A 16,963-nucleotide genomic window follows, 5' to 3' on the forward strand; every position below is an offset into this window, starting at 1 on the left:
CAATCTTGCACACAGAACATTGTTATTTTTGTTTAGCAGGTCAATAAAAATAACCAGTAGGAAAACAGTATAGGTATAACATTTCTCTCTCCCTTGCCCTTACGTTGTGTGGAAGTGTGTGTGTAAAGGGGGGGTGTTGAGCTGCACGGTCCTCCTCTCAAGTCAACTTACATACCTCTATTTTCCAGTTTCCTTGTGCCCTAACCCTCATTTTATCTGGATTGATGAAACTTTCTGCATTTGTTTGCATTTCCCATATTGAATCTCATTCACTCTCAGATCAGTGTCAATTGAGGGGGCTATTAAAAAAGGCTAAACTAAGTTATCAGCAACCTACACTGTTAAGTCCCTTCCTATTTGTGTAGCTAGCAAGATATTTGGTACATATATCAATAGAGTATTTAGATAAATATAAATGAATCAGCTTATTTTCAGTTTTGGAACTCTAAGTAATCCAAGAAAAATTTCTATCAGAATGTGGCAGTAAGCAGTAATATATTCATATCAGCACATCAACACATTATGGGCTATGGCTGCTGATACAGACAGCTAACTATTGGGTGTTTACTTACTATATAATTTTTAAAAACACATACTGCAAAGTGTATTTGTGTTTTAGGAAAGGAGTGGGGAAGAATTTAGCATCCACACCTCCAGCTCCAGAGCAACTCTGGACTAGACACCAATCCACCAGCACCATGGGAAAAGCTACCAGCTCCATCTGCCTCAGAGAAAACAAACTAATACATTTTAATTAGGATTCAGTCAAGGATGACAACAGTACAATAATGTGTACCACCATCTAACTCTCTATAAATCTGTTATTGGTCTTCATTAAACCTAGGGGAAAGGAAGGAAGGGTTCTACCTACTACAAACGAATTGCTCACCCTATATTTTTGGTTACCCAAAAGTCTTTCTTTCATGAATTATGGGACAGTTATAAAATTTTTAGTTCTATTTGCAAATAGAATATATTGCTTTGAGAACAATGAAATATGGGTTTTAGAGCAGTGGATACTGCATTCAAAGAGGACCACATTTTATAAACACTGCTTGGCTTCTTAGTGATAATAAATAAGGAATATAATAAGTGTGCATATAATAAGTGTGCCTGGCCCCAGAATTATCTTAATGGGTCCTATATTTTATTCTTTTTTCCTATATTTTATTCTTGATGGTTTATAATTTCTCATCTTACTCTAAGCCTTTAGTTCACATAGAGGTGCATATTTTATGCCCTAGGACAATGACTCAAACTCATGTTATTTGGGATATTTTATTCTGTACCTATACAGATCATTCTGTAAATAAATGTCACTTATTATATGTAGTCATTTAAAAGTCTTACTAAAACTATAAAAGAGAGTAGAGTAAAAAAAAAAAAACCTCTTAGAATATATATTTTATTTCCAGAATTGAGCATAACCTGGACGGTTCTGGGGAAAAAAAAAAAAAAGAAATTAAGGGATATCACCTATTGTGTTAACTCTAGTAACTCCATATGAATAAAAGCTGTCCGAATGTATGAAGAAGAGATTTGATCCCTATCCATTCATGGATGTTGAAGATAGATTTATTGAGGAAGAAAAGAGCTTCCATTTACAGGGCATTATGGAAATTTCATAGGACACCAGTAATGAACCTTAAAAACTAGATATTCTTATTGTTTCTTGTCTTATATTTCTCTCATTCTTAACTCCTAACTCAGGCCAGAGCATGGTGTGATGTATGATGGTCCCAGGGGAAGCACCATTTGAATTCATTGTAACTACTGACTGTGGAGGCAAACAGTGCACGTCTATTCTCTCTTTAAGCATACCTCTACTGCTATTGGAGCTGTCTGAGATACAGGATTCAGGAAAACACAAATAATGTAACTAGGTAAACATGGAGGGAAAACTTTAGAGAATAGTGGTAATTTTAGGCAAGAAGAATTATTGGCTAGAGATCTGTGAGGTGCTGAGGAGGTAAAGAAAAGACAAGAGACATTAGTGAGGAAGACTAGAGAAAACAAGTAATTAACATAAAATGTAATCAAAATCTAGTGTGTAAATGAAACAATTTCTTGAATTTTTCTGAGTGGTTAGGACTGAGGCATTAAGAGTTGGCTTGCCGGGCGGTGGTGAAGCACGCCTTTAATCCCAGCACTTGGGAAGCAGAGGCAGGCGGATTTCTGAGTTCGAGGCAAGCCTGGTCTACAGAGTGAGTGCCAGGACAGCCAGGGCTACACAGAGAAACCCTGTCTCGAAACAAACAAACAAACAAACAAACAAAAAAGAGTTGGCTTACTGCTTGTTGTCCCGGCACATATCATGAAACAAAAGTCACATTTCCCTAATGTCAGAACTGAAACCTCATTTCTTAATATCTTGAAACCTTAGCATGAACCCTTCTATGAGACACACAAGTAACTTGACACACCATTGCAGTGAAAGTAAATGCTTTTTATTATTCAGAAGACAGATTTTCAAAGGTCTTTATCATTTTGCCAACAAGTGGCAGTTGCTCTGTTGGTAACAATTGACCATTGCACACAGACATGGGCAGGAAAGGGGGCTTAGTGGTACTTGTGAGCCAGGGCAGTGGCCACTCCAGCCACCACCTTCTGGAAGGCAGCCTGTGCAGCAGGGGTGAATTCCTTGCCCAGGTGGTGGCCCAGCACAATCACAATCATATTGCCCAGGAGCTGTGGGAAGATGGAAGGACTATCAGCATCACTGTAGAGCAACAATACCAGACACTGCAGTCTCATTTCAAATGGTATTTATGTTTCCAAAAAATTATAATAAGAATTCTTCTATGTCAGACAGAATTTATATGTAAAATACATTCTTCCCTTTCACCCAGGCATGAAAGCCAATTACTGCTACTATTCTTTAGAGCTATGGGAAGACACAGGGACATGCATATCTTTGTTGTCCCCAGAGCAAGTTACTAGGAAATATTAAAAAGAAAACAAAAAGTAGATAAAAGAGGAAGAAATGGACTGGAGAGAAAAGGGGTAGGGGAATGGAGAGAGGAGAGAGGGAGGGGCTGAGAGGAGAGGGGGAAAGGAAGCTGAGATCAAGTTGAAACTTAGTTGTGAGTAGAAGATAAAATAACTGGACTCTTGTCAACACTCCACAGGGAACACCCACACACCATCATCAATACCGCTCCCTAGAATCCCTTCCCCTTTGCTTCTGATAGGAAGGTGAACAAGAAAGCCAGGAGAAGCAAACCCAGGAGCGCCCATCAGACTCACCCTGAAATTCTCAGGATCCACATGCAGCTTGTCACAATGGAGCTCACTGAGGGTGGCAAAGGTGCCCTTGAGGTTGTCCAGGTGTTTCAGGCCATCATCAAAGGCGTGTATCACCTTCTTGCCATGGGCCTTCACCTTGGCATTACCCATGATAGCAGAGGCAGAGGATAGGTCCCCAAAGTTGTCAAAGTACCTCTGGGTCCAAGGGTAGACAACCAGCAGCCTAAGAAGGAAAACATAGACAAGGGACACTGAAAGTTAGTGCCTGCTGAAAAGCAGACCTCTGTCTCCATGCACCCAACTTCTACTTGTGAGCTGCTTGTAACCTGGATACCAACCTGCCCAGGGCCTCACCGCCAACTTGATCAGCATTCACCTTTCCCCACAGGCCGGAAACCGCAGCCTTCTCAGCATCAGTCAGGTGCACCATGATGTCTGTTTCTGGGTTTGTGAGTCAACACAACTATGTCAGAAGCAAATGTGAGGAGCAACTGATCCTACCCCACCTTTTATGCTCTGCCCTGCCTTCTGCCCTCTCTATCCTGTGTGAGCAGATTGGCCAGTGCCAGGGCGTGGCTCTACAGTTCAGGCTTCAGTGATGACAAGCATATTTCTCCCTGGATGCTGTAGCACTGGCTTAGGAGTCTTCGCTCTGGGTACTCTGTCTAAATAGTGTTTGTCCTTATCCCTGCAGGAAACACTGTGTCTAAAACATCCTTTTTGGCAACACAATTGCTCAATCAACTACCAAATTGGTTGTTAAAATTTTCTCATTATGCAAATGAGAAACTGAGAAGCAAAGCTTAGAAGTGAATTTCTTCTCCTTGTTCTTCAGTTTGAGTGCATGAAAGAATCTCCTTCTCTGTCCACATTCCCAGGAATGTGCAAAAAAAGAAAAATCTTTAGCATACATGATGATGACCCCATGTTGATTCTAAATGACTTCTTTCTGGTGTCAACTAAACCTCCTGATAAGAAAATGCATCTTACTTTGCTCTTTTTTTCCTTCTCTCATATGAATGTTTGTGTGGCTTACTCGTGTGTATGTGTTTTATATGTGTGTGGAAGGAGTGTACAAGGAGCCCAATAACTACCTTCAGGGAGTCGTCCTTGATTGTTCTATACCTTATTGTTGAGTCGGGATCTCTCAAGTATATCCAGAGCTCACAAATATGGTTAGCTTGGATAACCTGCTTTTCCAGGGATCGTCCTGGATTGTCCTGTCTTCCAAGCTTTTGAATTATAGGCAGGCAGCCTTGAACTTTATTCCCTGAACCAACTCCTCAGTACATGCTGCCCTTGTGTGTGTGTGTGTGTGTGTGTGTGTGTGTGTGTCCATGTGTATGTCTCAGAGTGTGTGTCTATATCTCTGTATGTCTGCGTGTATGTGTGTATATGTGTCTGTGTGTGTCTCTGTGTGTTCCTGTGTCTGTGTATATCTGTGTATATCTGTGTGTATGTGTGTGTGTGTGTGTGTGTGTGTGTGTGTGTATGTATGTATGTCTCTCTATGTGTATATGAACTTACCTGCTTCTTTCACTTTTACACATAGCTAAATAATGTTTTAAAAAGAAGGTAAGTTTGAACTGAGTATATCCTGTGCAGTAGTGATTCTATTTGATTTTTCCGGATCTACAGATGCAAATGGAGAAATCTCAATTCTAAAAAAAGAAAAATCAGTATAAAATTATTTAGAACCCAATGTTTTGACACATTAGTAGAAGCAATTGTCTCAAAGTAGAGACTATGGAACTATACCTGTTTCTCTTTATCTTGACCTGGGAATGTGCCTGGAGTCAAATAGCAAGAAGGTAGAAAGGGATTCTATCAGTGGCTGACTGATTGACTCATTCATTCAGTTTCTCTGTGTGTTGGCCATCAAGTGTATTATATTTTGAATCATTTTCTTGACTGAAATTGTTTACCCCAACCTCCGGTTGGATTTTGTTTTGTCAACTTGGCACAAGCTAGAGTTATTTGTGAGAAAACACAGTTGAAAAAAATACCTCCATCAAATTACTTGTAGGCAAACCTGTAGGGTAGTCTCTTGACTAATAACTGATACTGGCAGGCAGCCCATATAGGATGGTGCCACCCCCGAGCAGGTGGTCCATGATGCTGTAAGAAAGCAGACTGAGAAAGCCATGAGGAACAATCCAGTGAGCAGTGTTCTTCCATGGCCACTGCTTTAGTTCCTGCCTCCAGATTCATGACCTGAGGTCTTGTCCTGACATCCCTCTGCCCTGTCCCCTCTGCTGATGGAGCAAGACTTGAGGGGGCTGAGATGAGTAAGTGCTTTCCTCCCCAGTGGTTTTGATCCTGGAGTTTTATCACATGATAGAAATGCTAAGATTCCCCACTCCCAAGTTCTCTGCATGCTTCTTCATTCAATCTGTCTACTTCCTCAAAATTTACTTTTACATCTCTATAGCTCTTCCAAAAACCTTCTTGCTTTCTGTTTTTATTTTCCCCTGTGTAATACACTGTTCAGTTCTTAAGATAAGAAGAACTTCTGTAGTTTGATTTTTTGATGTTGAAGGCTGGAATGTAAACAGAAGAGGTGTTTCTGATGCAGCGTGGCATCCCAGCACTCCCAAGCTTCCTGCTAAATCTTCACCCTCTTTTTATCATCCAGGCCTTGCGATCTTCATCCCCTGCCTAAACTGATAACAGAGTGATACTTTTGTTTGTTTGTTTGTTTGTTTATTTTGAGACAGTGTTTCTCTGTGTATCCCTGGCTGTCCTGGAACTCACTCTGTAGACCAGGCTGGCCTCGAACTCAGAAATCTGCCTGCCTCTGCCTCCCAAGTGCTGAGATTAAAGGCGTGCACCACCACTGCCTGGCGAGTGATCCTTTTCTATTCATACTGTTACTTTACTTTATCTAGATGTCCCGTTATTCCGAAATATCTTCCTTCTCCTTGGTCATCACCAGCAACAAATATTTAATAGTAATAGAACATGATGTTTCTTCTGAATACTCATATATTATAATCCAGCCCTGTTTTTCAAATTTTAAAATATATATTTCATTCTTTAGAATTCCATACCTGTATACAATATATTTTGATCATATTCACTCTCTCAATGCACTTCCCAAGTCTTCCCAGAAACTCCTACCTGATCCTTACTTTACATGCTCTTTTTTGGACCCAGAGTTCAGCTAGTGCTGCTTGTATAAACATAGATGTAAGAACAACCACTAGAGCACAGACAAACCTCTAGAAACCACAGTCTGAATTAAAATTAAATAAAAATATAAATAAAAACTGCCTTTTTATCAAGCAAATTAGAATGGATTCTCTGTTGTTTGTTGATCACAGGAGATTTACACAATTTTAAATGCCTCTTCTCCAAGTAGCCCCTCCTCCATTGATGGAAGATTTCTCTTCTCATTTTACCTGTCCCAACTCCTCAGTGAAAGCACACAATCAAAACTCACTTTGTTTTTTTTTTTTTTTTTTTTTTTTGGCCATGTAGAAAATGCTAAGTTCTTTTACAGCTTTCTCCAGTTCAGGTAAGAATTACATATGCATATTTATTATTTCACATAATATATAATTTTATGTATCTCATGTACTGGTAAAGCTTTAATAGTCTCCACTAAAGCTCTAGTAGTGATGAGGTTTAATCATTTCCTTTAAGATTCGTATATTATATAAAAGCTTCCTACTTCTAGGCTCTCTGAGATCTTTCCCATCCCTAGAAAACACAAACAAAATAGCAACATAAAGGAAATACAATGTAGCTAATTTTTTATTGGGGAGAAGCAGTAAAAGTGAACATATCTCCCTGAGTGTAGAAGATAATGCTCCAGTCATCTTGAGGAAATTGTCCAAGGCTTCTGTGGTACTTGTGAGCCAAAGCTGTGGCTCCAGTAGCCACCAGCATCTGAAAAGCAGCCTGCACTGCTGGGTGAATTCCTTGGGGTGAAAGTGGAGGAACAGCACAACCACTATTGTGTTTTTCAAGAACTGTAGGGAAGAACACACACACATATACACATGTTAACAGAAATCAGGCTAGTCTTCTAAGGAATTGCACTAACACCATGGATTTCCAGGAAATTTCTTCTAAAATAAAAAGAACATAAATATGTGTATGTATTTGTGTTTTTATATAATATTTATATTTACTACTTAATTGATTAGTTTGATGGTGGGCTCTTTTTTAGCACCTGCTGTTGTCCCATCTCTAATATGACTTTCAGGCCTTCAATCCTCAGACATTCACTCTTCTTTCCTTATCTTTGTATTTACTATGCTTAAATTAATGAGTTTATTTATTTATTTATTTATTTTAAACTCCAAATTTTCTTTCCCTCCTGGTCCACCCTCCAACTGTTCCACATCGCATACCTCCTCCCTGCCCCCCTGTCTCCACGAGGATGTCTCCACCCTTCAACACCACCCCACCAGACCTCTAAACTTCCTGGGGCCTCCAGTCTCTTGAGGATTAGGTGCATCTTCTCTGACTAAACCCAGACCCAGCAATCCTTTGCTGTATATGTGTTGGAGGTCTCATATCATCTGGCATATCCTGCCTGGTTGGTGGTCCAGAGTTTGAGAGATTTCAGGGGTCCAGGATAATTGACACTGCTGGTCCTCCTACAAGGTCACCATGTTCCTCAGCTTCTTTCAGCTTGTTGCTAATTTTTTTATTGGATATTTTATTTACATTTCAGATGTTATCCCCTTACCCCCCACCCACCAAGGAACCTCCTATCCCATCCCTCCTCCTCCTGCTTCTATGAGGATGTGCCCCCACCTACCCCTCCACTCCCACCTTCCCACCCTTGAATTCCCTGACACTCTTCATACAGCTTTCATGGGACCAAGGATCTCCTTTCCCACCTATGCCCTACAAGGCCATCCTCCCCTACATATACAGCTGGAGCCATGCGTTCCTCCCTATGTGCTCCCAGGCTGCTGGTTTAAACCCTGGGAGCTCTGGTTGGTTGGTATTGTTGCTCTCCTCATGGGGCTGCAAACTCTTTCAGCTCCTTCAGTCTTCTCTCTAACACCTCCATTCATTAGGAACCCCTTGATCAGTTCAATGGTTAGCTGTGAGCATCCACCTCTGCATATGTCAGACTTTGGCAGACCTCTAAGGAGACAGCTATACCAGGCTCCTGTCAGCATGCACTTCCTGAGATCCACATCAGCATCTACCTTTGGTGACTGCACATGGATGGATACCCAGGGCACAGGGTCAGCAGCTTCTGTTCATTGGTTGGGTGCAAATATCTGCATCTGACTCTTTCAGCTGTTTGTTGGGTCTTTTGGAGGACAGTCATGATAGGTCCCTTTTTGTGAGTGTTCCATAGCCTCAGTAATAGTGTCAGGCCTTGAGACCTTCCCTTGGGCTGGATCTCACTTTGAGCCTATTGCTGAACCTTCTTTTCCTCAGACTCCTCCCCATTTCTATCCCTGCAGTTTTGGATTCAAGAACTACTTGTGTCTCTTCCCTCAGGAGCCTCTCAAAGCTCAAGTGATGGTAGCAATAGAAAGATGTCTTTCAAATGTAGATATAGTAGATGAGAGATAGTATTGATAACTCAGGAGGAATTCTTACAAAGGGGATTTGAAGATGAATAAAGGGAGGAAATTTGGGGAGAGGGAGGGAGAATGAGGGAAAGAGATTTGTTAGCGTTAACGAGGATTATAGAAAAAAAGGGGAAATGTAGACTTGTGAAGGAAAGTTGACAAGAGTGTTGAGTGAAGAAGTATAGAAAAGTAAAGGGAAGTGTGGAGAAAAAGCAAATGGGAAAAGAAGTGATAAAATGAACAAGAGCATGAGCAGAAGGCAGAGCATCAGGCCCACTCACCCTGAAGTTCTCAGGATCTACATGAAGCTTGACATGGTGCAGCTTCATCCGTGCTGGAAAAGGTGCCCTTGAGGTTGTCCAGATGTTTCCGGTGGATAGAGAAAATCAGTTCCCGCCAGACATTCTGCTCTCTCTTCACCTACCAAGCTTCCATGTCCTGCTTATGCAGTCTAATACACCATCTCCAGTGACTCACTATCAATGCTCCCCATGTCTACCTTGTCCCTCAGGCCACTGACGGCCAACTTTTCATCATCAGTCAGTGCACCCTGGTGTAGGGTTGCTGTTGGTGAACAACCTGTGTCAGAAGCAGGTGCAGGCACAGCTAGCCCTGCTCTACCTTTTATGCCCAACCCAGAGCACCTGACCTGCCTATAAATTACTTGCAGGTATGTTTTCAAGTCTGAGCATTTAGTAGTGAGTAACCACTTGGTGTGCTCTTCCCTGGGGAAGACTATTTCACAAGATAAAACTCATGCCTGGTACAGTTAACTGGACCCAAAACATTGCTGCCTAAGTCATAAAGTGAACACTAATATAAGTATTATCTTAAATAGTCATAAAAGCAAATTGTCACCTAAGTACTTACCCCTATACCCATAGAATAAGACAGCTTTCAACTCTCATTAGAGAAGCTCGTTCCTTTGTACAGATACCAAGAAACAGAGAAACATAAAAGTGGTCAGTGTTCAGAGAATAAGATTGCGGCAGCTCTTAATGGAATACCTATATCACACCTACTTCTTCCAAGGCTCAAGGATCATTTTGGAAGAGGAAAGGGTGAAATATTTTAAGAGCCAGAAGTAGTGGACATCTATAGAAAAATGGTATTTGCCATAAATGACAAGGCAAATGACTGGGTTTAAAAATAAACCAGATGAAATTGGGAAAGAAAGGGGGCAAGTGGGTAAGGGAAGACTTGAAAGAGAAGGACTGAAGGGTGGATTTGATCAAAACAGTTATATGTACATATGACTTTATCAAGTAATAAAGAGAATTTAGCTGCTTCTAAATGTCCACTCAAGTAAATTAACATAATAATCTTAGTGTATAAGTTAAACATTTATAAATTTTAATTTAATAAAAAATTAGACATATTCCACAATTCTTTCTCTCAAACCAATTGTCATCCTCTTCTTTTTGTCACACAAATCCCTGCCCACTCAATAATAACAATTCATTTAAAGGGCAGATAAAAAAGTTTCTTAGGCACTTAATTCAAGGGTGGATTTACCTTCAAATCAATTTATCCCTTCATGTCTCAAATGGGATGAAATAAAAAATGAAGATGAATCATTTTGATTGCCTTTATCTCTAGCAAAGCTCATATCTGCACACAGATGAGGATAACTATATGGCCAAATAGGAGAGATTTTCATATCAATAGTACTTTTTTAACAGCTGAAACAACTTTTAGATCTTCTATATAGAAATGGATATAGAGAGAATTTTTTTATTGACATAGAGGTACAGAATGTAGAGATTGAGAAAATGCCATGTCCTTCAATGTAGAATATTTGTGAGCCTATAGTACTACATACAACTCTTTCAGCATAGCCAAAAATACAATAGGGTTCAAAGTTGGTGATCTGAGCTGGGAGGATACCTGCATGTCCAGTATCTAAACTTCCAAGAATCTTAACTAGTAAGCCATCTTCTGTGTCTCTTTAGACATTTAGGATATACGTGATCTTAGATGCAGGAAAATTAAACTTATCACCTTACTAGCGATCTAGGAGTCATCTTTAATAATTTCTCTTTTCTTAGGCTTTTGGGGCTATTTCTTTCAAAGGTTAATTAATTACTACATGTCTATTAATGTATCATTTATTTTCCACATGATATTGCTCAGGTCTGAATGCTCACCTACAGGCAGTTCCTGGGTTTCTTCTTTCTTTCTTTTTATTATTAATTTATTTATTCACTTTGCATCTAGGTCACAGTCCCTGCTCCCTCCTCTCCTCCCAGTCCTACCCTCTGAAACCTCTCCTCCCAATACCACCCCCCCCTTATCCTCAAAGAAGGGAAAACCTCCAACTTAGGTACCATACACCCTGGAGAGCAGATTGTACCAGGACTAAGAGCATGCTCGCCCACTGTGGCCCATACCAGGTAGTCCAGCTAGAGGAAAGTAATACAAAGACAGGCAACAGAGTCAAAAACAGCTTCTGTTCCAAGTGTTAGGGGACCCATATGAATACCAAACTGCACATCTGCTACAAATGTGTAGGAGACCTAGGTCCAAACCATGCATGCTCTTTGGTTGGTGGTTCAGTCTCTGTGAGCCCTCATTGACCTAGTTTAGTTGTCTCAGTAGGTCTTCTTGTGATGTCCTTACCCCTGTGGCTCTCTCAATCCTCTCCCCTACTCTTCTACACCACTCTCTGAGCTCTGCCTGATGTTTGGCTGTAGATCTCTGCATGTATTTCCATCAACTGCTGGATGAAGGCTCTCTGAAGACAGTTATACTAGGCTCCTGTCTGCAAGCATAGCAGAGAACCATCAATAGTGTCAGGGGTTGGCTTTCTCCTACAGGATGGGTCTCAAATTGGGCCAGTCATTGCTTGGCCATTCTCTCAATCTGTGCTATCTTTATCCCTGAACATCTTGTAGATAGGACAAATTTGGAGTGAAGGTTTTGTGGACAGGTTAATGTCTCCCCCCTTCTCCACTGGAAGTCCTGCCTAATTACAGGAGGCGGTCACTTCAGTCTTCATATTCCTGGTTGCTAGGAGTCTCAGCTAGGGTCATCTCCTCATAGATTTCTGAAATCCTCCCCTTTCTCAGGTCTCTTGCTAATCCCAGAGATGCCCCCACCAATTTCTGTTTCCTCTCCCAGACCTCCCCACCTCACTCTATCCCACCCATGTTCTCCATACCTGATCCCCATTCCAATTCCTTCTTCACCCCCTCTCTCACCGAGTTTCCTCCCCCATGGCTCAGCCATTAAAGACTAGGCTTACAGTTTTATATTGTAACAAACATTTATTCAACAACTAGTTATTGAGTAACTATACCATAATAATTGTTAGTACTAAGGGTTTATGAAATGAAAGACAAAATTAAGTTTTCCTCTAGGCTCAAAACTAGGAGATGATAAACATAGAAAATGAAGAAAAGTAAGTCAATCAAATAATTTTAATATTATTTTCTAAGAGGAAAATTAATAGTAGGGAGTCATAAGAGTAGGGCATGGTTATATCATGATCATGCTCTCTAAGGATGAAGTTACTGTTTTGTATCCAAATGACCTATCATGGAAAAATACTGAAGAAAAAGTATTTTATAAGTTAGAATAACCAAGTAAGTGTTCTGAAACAGGAGAAAAAAACCAATAATTTGTATACTATAGAAACTAATAATGATCTTATGAGGGTAATATGGAAATAATAAAGTGAAACCTAGCAGGTTATGCTGTTGCCTATAAGCATGGTAAAACTTACCTTCCAGGGTAGGGATAAGGAACTGTGATGATGTAACCTCTAAACACTGTGTGTTTCTAAATGGAATACGTTCCCCTAAAATCCCTCCTTCTTTAACATCTGACTCTTGTGGTTTTATCTGTTCAGGAACATGAGCTGTATGAAATGGCTCTGGAGTTGCCCTGCTTCTGGGAGATGAGCTGAGGGACCTAGAAGATATTTTCTATCTGCAAAGCATTCTCAGTGTCTCTTATGTACTATGCATTGAGAAGGACAGATTGAACACAAAACAGCCTCTGCACTCAGGCTTGCTACCAACAGGACAGTGTAATGTGCTCAGTATATCCTGCAGCACAGGCAGCGTTACTACCATGGTACTTTCATATATATATATATATATATATATATATATATATATATATATATATTCCATATATGTGAATCTATATATGAGGGGGTGTGTGTGTGTTCTTTCTGAGACTGGGTGATTTCACAAAGAAAGAAGAGCCAGGTTCTGAATAACAAGTAAATCTAAAAGCAGCCAATAAGAACAAAACAATTTCAAGGAACACATGTGAGTCAGAAAATTCTAAAAACCTTTCTAATTTCAAATATAGTAGAAAGAACATTCAAAGAAAGAAATTTTTCTACACATGATCAGAATTCTGTGGTTTCTTCCTTTTTCCTTCTTGTAGTTTGTAACATTTATGAGTAGAGCTTTATATTATGCTATTATTATTCAAGTTAGCTCCAGCCACAGATGTTTTCATATAGTAAATAATGGTTTCTTTGTGCATGATTATTTTATTGAATTAATCTCACCTTACTATCTATATAATAACTTAATTGCAAAATATAATTTAATTGAAAGAAAGAACGAAGTATAAATATCCCCCCTACAATCCAGAAATTTGTAAACCATGACCATGTGTGTGTGCATCTGTGTGTTCATGTATGCAAGAGTGCATGTGTGGGAGTGTATGTGTGATTTAAAAAGCAATTTGAAAAGTTGGTAGAGTGAGAAAGTTTACAGAGATTTCTTTAGGCAGTAGTTAATGAGGGGCCAACATAATTCGGGACCTAAGTTTTAAATTGATAGTTGAGAGCTAGTAAGACAAGGAAGTTTTTTTTTTTTCTTATAGAAGGGTGACTTGAAATGTTGTAGTGTAGGCTAAAATCTACAGGTAAAGGAAGAATCATGACAATGCTTTCTAATAGTCAATATGCATTAGATTGGCATTATCATTGCATGGTAATTGTTGGATCACAACAGTGGCCAGCCTTGAGCCTGTTTCCCCAGTTTGAGGTCTCTCATAAATCTTCTAAAATAGTAGGGCCTTTTCTATATTAAAAACTTATGTCAAATGCTATTTGCATAAACACAGAGCAGCACCTTCCTTGTAGATCCTCTATAGTACTGACCATCCCTAAGTGGAAAAATGAATGAAGTAAATAATGAAACTATTTATTGGGCAGATGCTATACCATGAGGATGGACATTTCCCCCCAAACTTCAAAAGGCAGGATTCTATGACTATGCGAAAGGAAGGGTCTCAGTAATACTTGTGAGCCATAGCAGCAGCGACAGCAGCCACGAACTTCTCAAAAGCAGCCTGCAGTGCTGGGGTAAATCTGTTGCCAAAGTGTCGAGACAGCACAATTACTATCATGCTGCCCAGGAGCTGTGGGGAAGAGGAAGACAGACATAGACATATACACAGATAGAAAGAGAAATTAATCTTGGCTTTGAAGAACTGTACCAACACCATTGGTTTCTGCCAACATTCTATCCCAATTTGATCCCTAGGTAATTTCTTACAAAATAAAAAATATATAACATGTGTGTTTGTGTATATATGTATGTATACATATATTTTATATTTGCATATATATCCTATGTGTATGCTTAATAATCAACTGATTGGTCTAATGATGGGCGATCTTCTTACAACTGCTGTTACTTCATCTGTAACATGATGTTCAGACCTTCCATCCATATTTTTTTCTTATCTTTACATTTACTCCTAATTTCATGGAATTCTGATTGTTCTTTTTCTCATGTCCTCTAGAACCAGATGTTGTGTCTCTCTTTCTTGAGAATACTCTCAAAGCCTCCTATATTTGGAGGAGATGGAATGTTTTCCCAAATTTAGATTTAGAAAGTGAAAAACAGAATGTATCATTTACAACATGGTCTAGGCAAAGGACTTGAGAATAAATCAAAGTACAGCTGTGAATGGGGGACAAAAGACAGGATATAAAATAAATAAATTTCTTTAATAGAAGATTTGAAAGGGGTAAATTGAAAAGAATATTGAACAAAAGTTAAATGATGAAGTATAGGAAAGTGAAAAGAGAACATGGAGGAGCAGCAGTAAGTCGGAATCAGGAGCATGAGCAGATGGCAGTGCATCCAGCCACTCACCTTGAAGTTCTCAGGATCCACATGCAACTTGTCACGGTGCAGCTCACTCAGGCTGGCAAAGGTGTCGTTCAGGTTGTCCAGGTGTTTCAGGCCCTCACCAAAGGATTCCATCATCTTCTTTCCAAGAGCCTTCAGCTTGGGGTTACCTTCAGTGGCAGCACGGAAGGAGACGACTTCAAAGTGGTCAAAGTATATCTTGCTTTGTGGAAAGACAGTCAGGAGCCTAGAAGGTAAACATGAGGACAGAGAAACTCAGTACTTCCACATACCTCCTTCCACTTGTTGCGCTTAGCTGTCAAATACTGACCTTTCCAGGGCCTCACGACCCAATTCTTCTGCCTTCACCTTATTCCACATGCCAGTGATGGCTGCCTTCTCTTCAGCAGTCAGCCCTGCCATAGTGGTTCTGCTGAGGCTGCTAGTAAACACAGCTGTGCCAGAAGTAAGTGCAGGCACAGCTGGCCCTGCTCTGCCCTTTATGCCCAGCCCAGACTCCTGCCCTCCCTGCCCTATAAGCAAGTTACTCTGAGATATGAAAAACTTATTTGGCTTGTGAATGAAAGATATATCTACCCCTCTAGTTTATGCTAGCTGGCTATAGTGTTAGCTTTTCTAAATTCTGTGTTTTGACTTAGGAACATTATCCCCTCTGTTTATCTCCCATCTGGTTCACCCATTGCTTATTCATACATCCACCAACCACACACAGTCTTATCTATGTCTATGATTAAGTCTCATGGATAGAATGTGGCATGAAATTCTTATCAAGCTGACCCTAGTTACTCTTTCTCTCTAGAAATTTGTGTTTTCTAAAGTATTTTTAAAATTTTTATTAAAATATTTTATTGATTCATAAGTGATATCATAAAATGTATTTTAATCATATTCATCCCTAATCCCCCCTCTTACCTACTCCCAGATCCACCCTCACCTTCTTACAGCACCACAACTTTATTTCTCTTTTTTAAAAAAATATAATGCACGAACTCAAGTGGTACATACATATGTATTTTATCTTAAATTTGCCTTATTTGTTTTTCTTTGACTTAGTCTAATCGCTCTAGCTGGGACTTCCAGTACTATATTGAATAGGTAGGGTGAGAGTGGGCAGCCTTGTCTAGTTCCTGATCTTAGTGGGATTGCTTCAAGTTTCTCTACATTTAGTTTGATGTTGGCTACTGGCTTTCTGTATATTGCTTTTACAATGTTTAGGTATGGGCCTTGAATTTCTGATCTTTCCAAGACTTTTAACATGAAGGAATGTTGAATTTTGTCAAATGCTTTCTCAGCATCTAGTGAGATGATCACGTGTTTTTTTTCTTTGAGTTTGTTTATATAGTAAATTACATTGATGGATTTCTGAATATTGAACCATCCCCGCATTCCTGGGATAAAGCCTACTTGATCATGATGGATGATTGTTTTGATGCGTTCTTGGATTCAGTTTGCAAGAATTTTATTGAGTATATTTTCATTGATATTCATAAAGGAGATTGGTCTGGAGTTCTCTTTCTTTGTTGTGTCTTTGTGAGGTTTGGGTATGAGCATGATTGTGACTTCACAGAACGAATTGAGTAGTGTTTCTTCTCTTTCTATTTGTGGAATAGTTTGAAGAGAATTGGTATTAGGTCTTCCTTGAAGGTCTGATAGAATTCTGCACTAAAACCATCTGGTCCTGGGATTTTTTTGCTGGAGAGACTTTTAATGACTGCTGCTATTTGGGGGTGGGGGGTGCTATGGGACTGTTTGGATGGTTTATCTGATCCTGATTTAACTTTGGTACTTGGTATCGGTATAGAAAATTGTCCATTTAATCCAGGCAGGGAGATCAATGGAATAGAATTGAAGACCCAGAAATGAACTCACATACCTATGGTCACTTGATCTTTGACAAAGGAGCTAAAACTGTCCAGTTGAAAAAGGACAGCATTTTCAACAAATGGTGCTGGTTCAACTGGAGGTCAGCATGTAGAAGAATGCAAATTGATCCATTCTTATCTCTTTGTACAAAGCTCAAGTCCAAATGGATAAAAGCCCTTCACA

At 39.7% G+C, this 16,963-nt stretch overlaps 2 protein-coding genes across 2 annotated transcripts; both read right to left on the reverse strand.

The window, feature by feature from the left end:
* Window positions 1-2,425: 2,425 nt before the first annotated feature.
* On the reverse strand, window positions 2,426-3,748 carry LOC117720110 (hemoglobin subunit beta-1). Its single transcript, XM_034518576.2, has 3 exons — window positions 3,585-3,748; window positions 3,247-3,469; window positions 2,426-2,688 (listed from the first exon to the last, which is right to left on the reverse strand). Exons 1-3 carry the CDS (start codon window positions 3,674-3,676, stop codon window positions 2,560-2,562), a joined length of 444 nt encoding a protein of 147 aa, XP_034374467.1. The 5' UTR covers window positions 3,677-3,748; the 3' UTR covers window positions 2,426-2,559.
* A 10,196-nt stretch (window positions 3,749-13,944) lies between these two features.
* LOC117712810 (hemoglobin subunit beta-like) lies at window positions 13,945-15,412 on the reverse strand. The gene is made up of 3 exons (XM_034508967.2): window positions 15,228-15,412; window positions 14,921-15,143; window positions 13,945-14,177 (listed from the first exon to the last, which is right to left on the reverse strand). The coding sequence occupies exons 1-3, from the start codon at window positions 15,317-15,319 to the stop codon at window positions 14,049-14,051; spliced, it is 444 nt and encodes a 147-aa protein (XP_034364858.1). The 5' UTR covers window positions 15,320-15,412; the 3' UTR covers window positions 13,945-14,048.
* Between the last annotated feature and the right edge of the window lie 1,551 nt (window positions 15,413-16,963).

This window comes from Arvicanthis niloticus, chromosome 1 (genome assembly GCF_011762505.2).
Source record: "Arvicanthis niloticus isolate mArvNil1 chromosome 1, mArvNil1.pat.X, whole genome shotgun sequence".
In the NCBI taxonomy this organism is placed as follows: Eukaryota; Metazoa; Chordata; class Mammalia; order Rodentia; family Muridae; genus Arvicanthis; species Arvicanthis niloticus.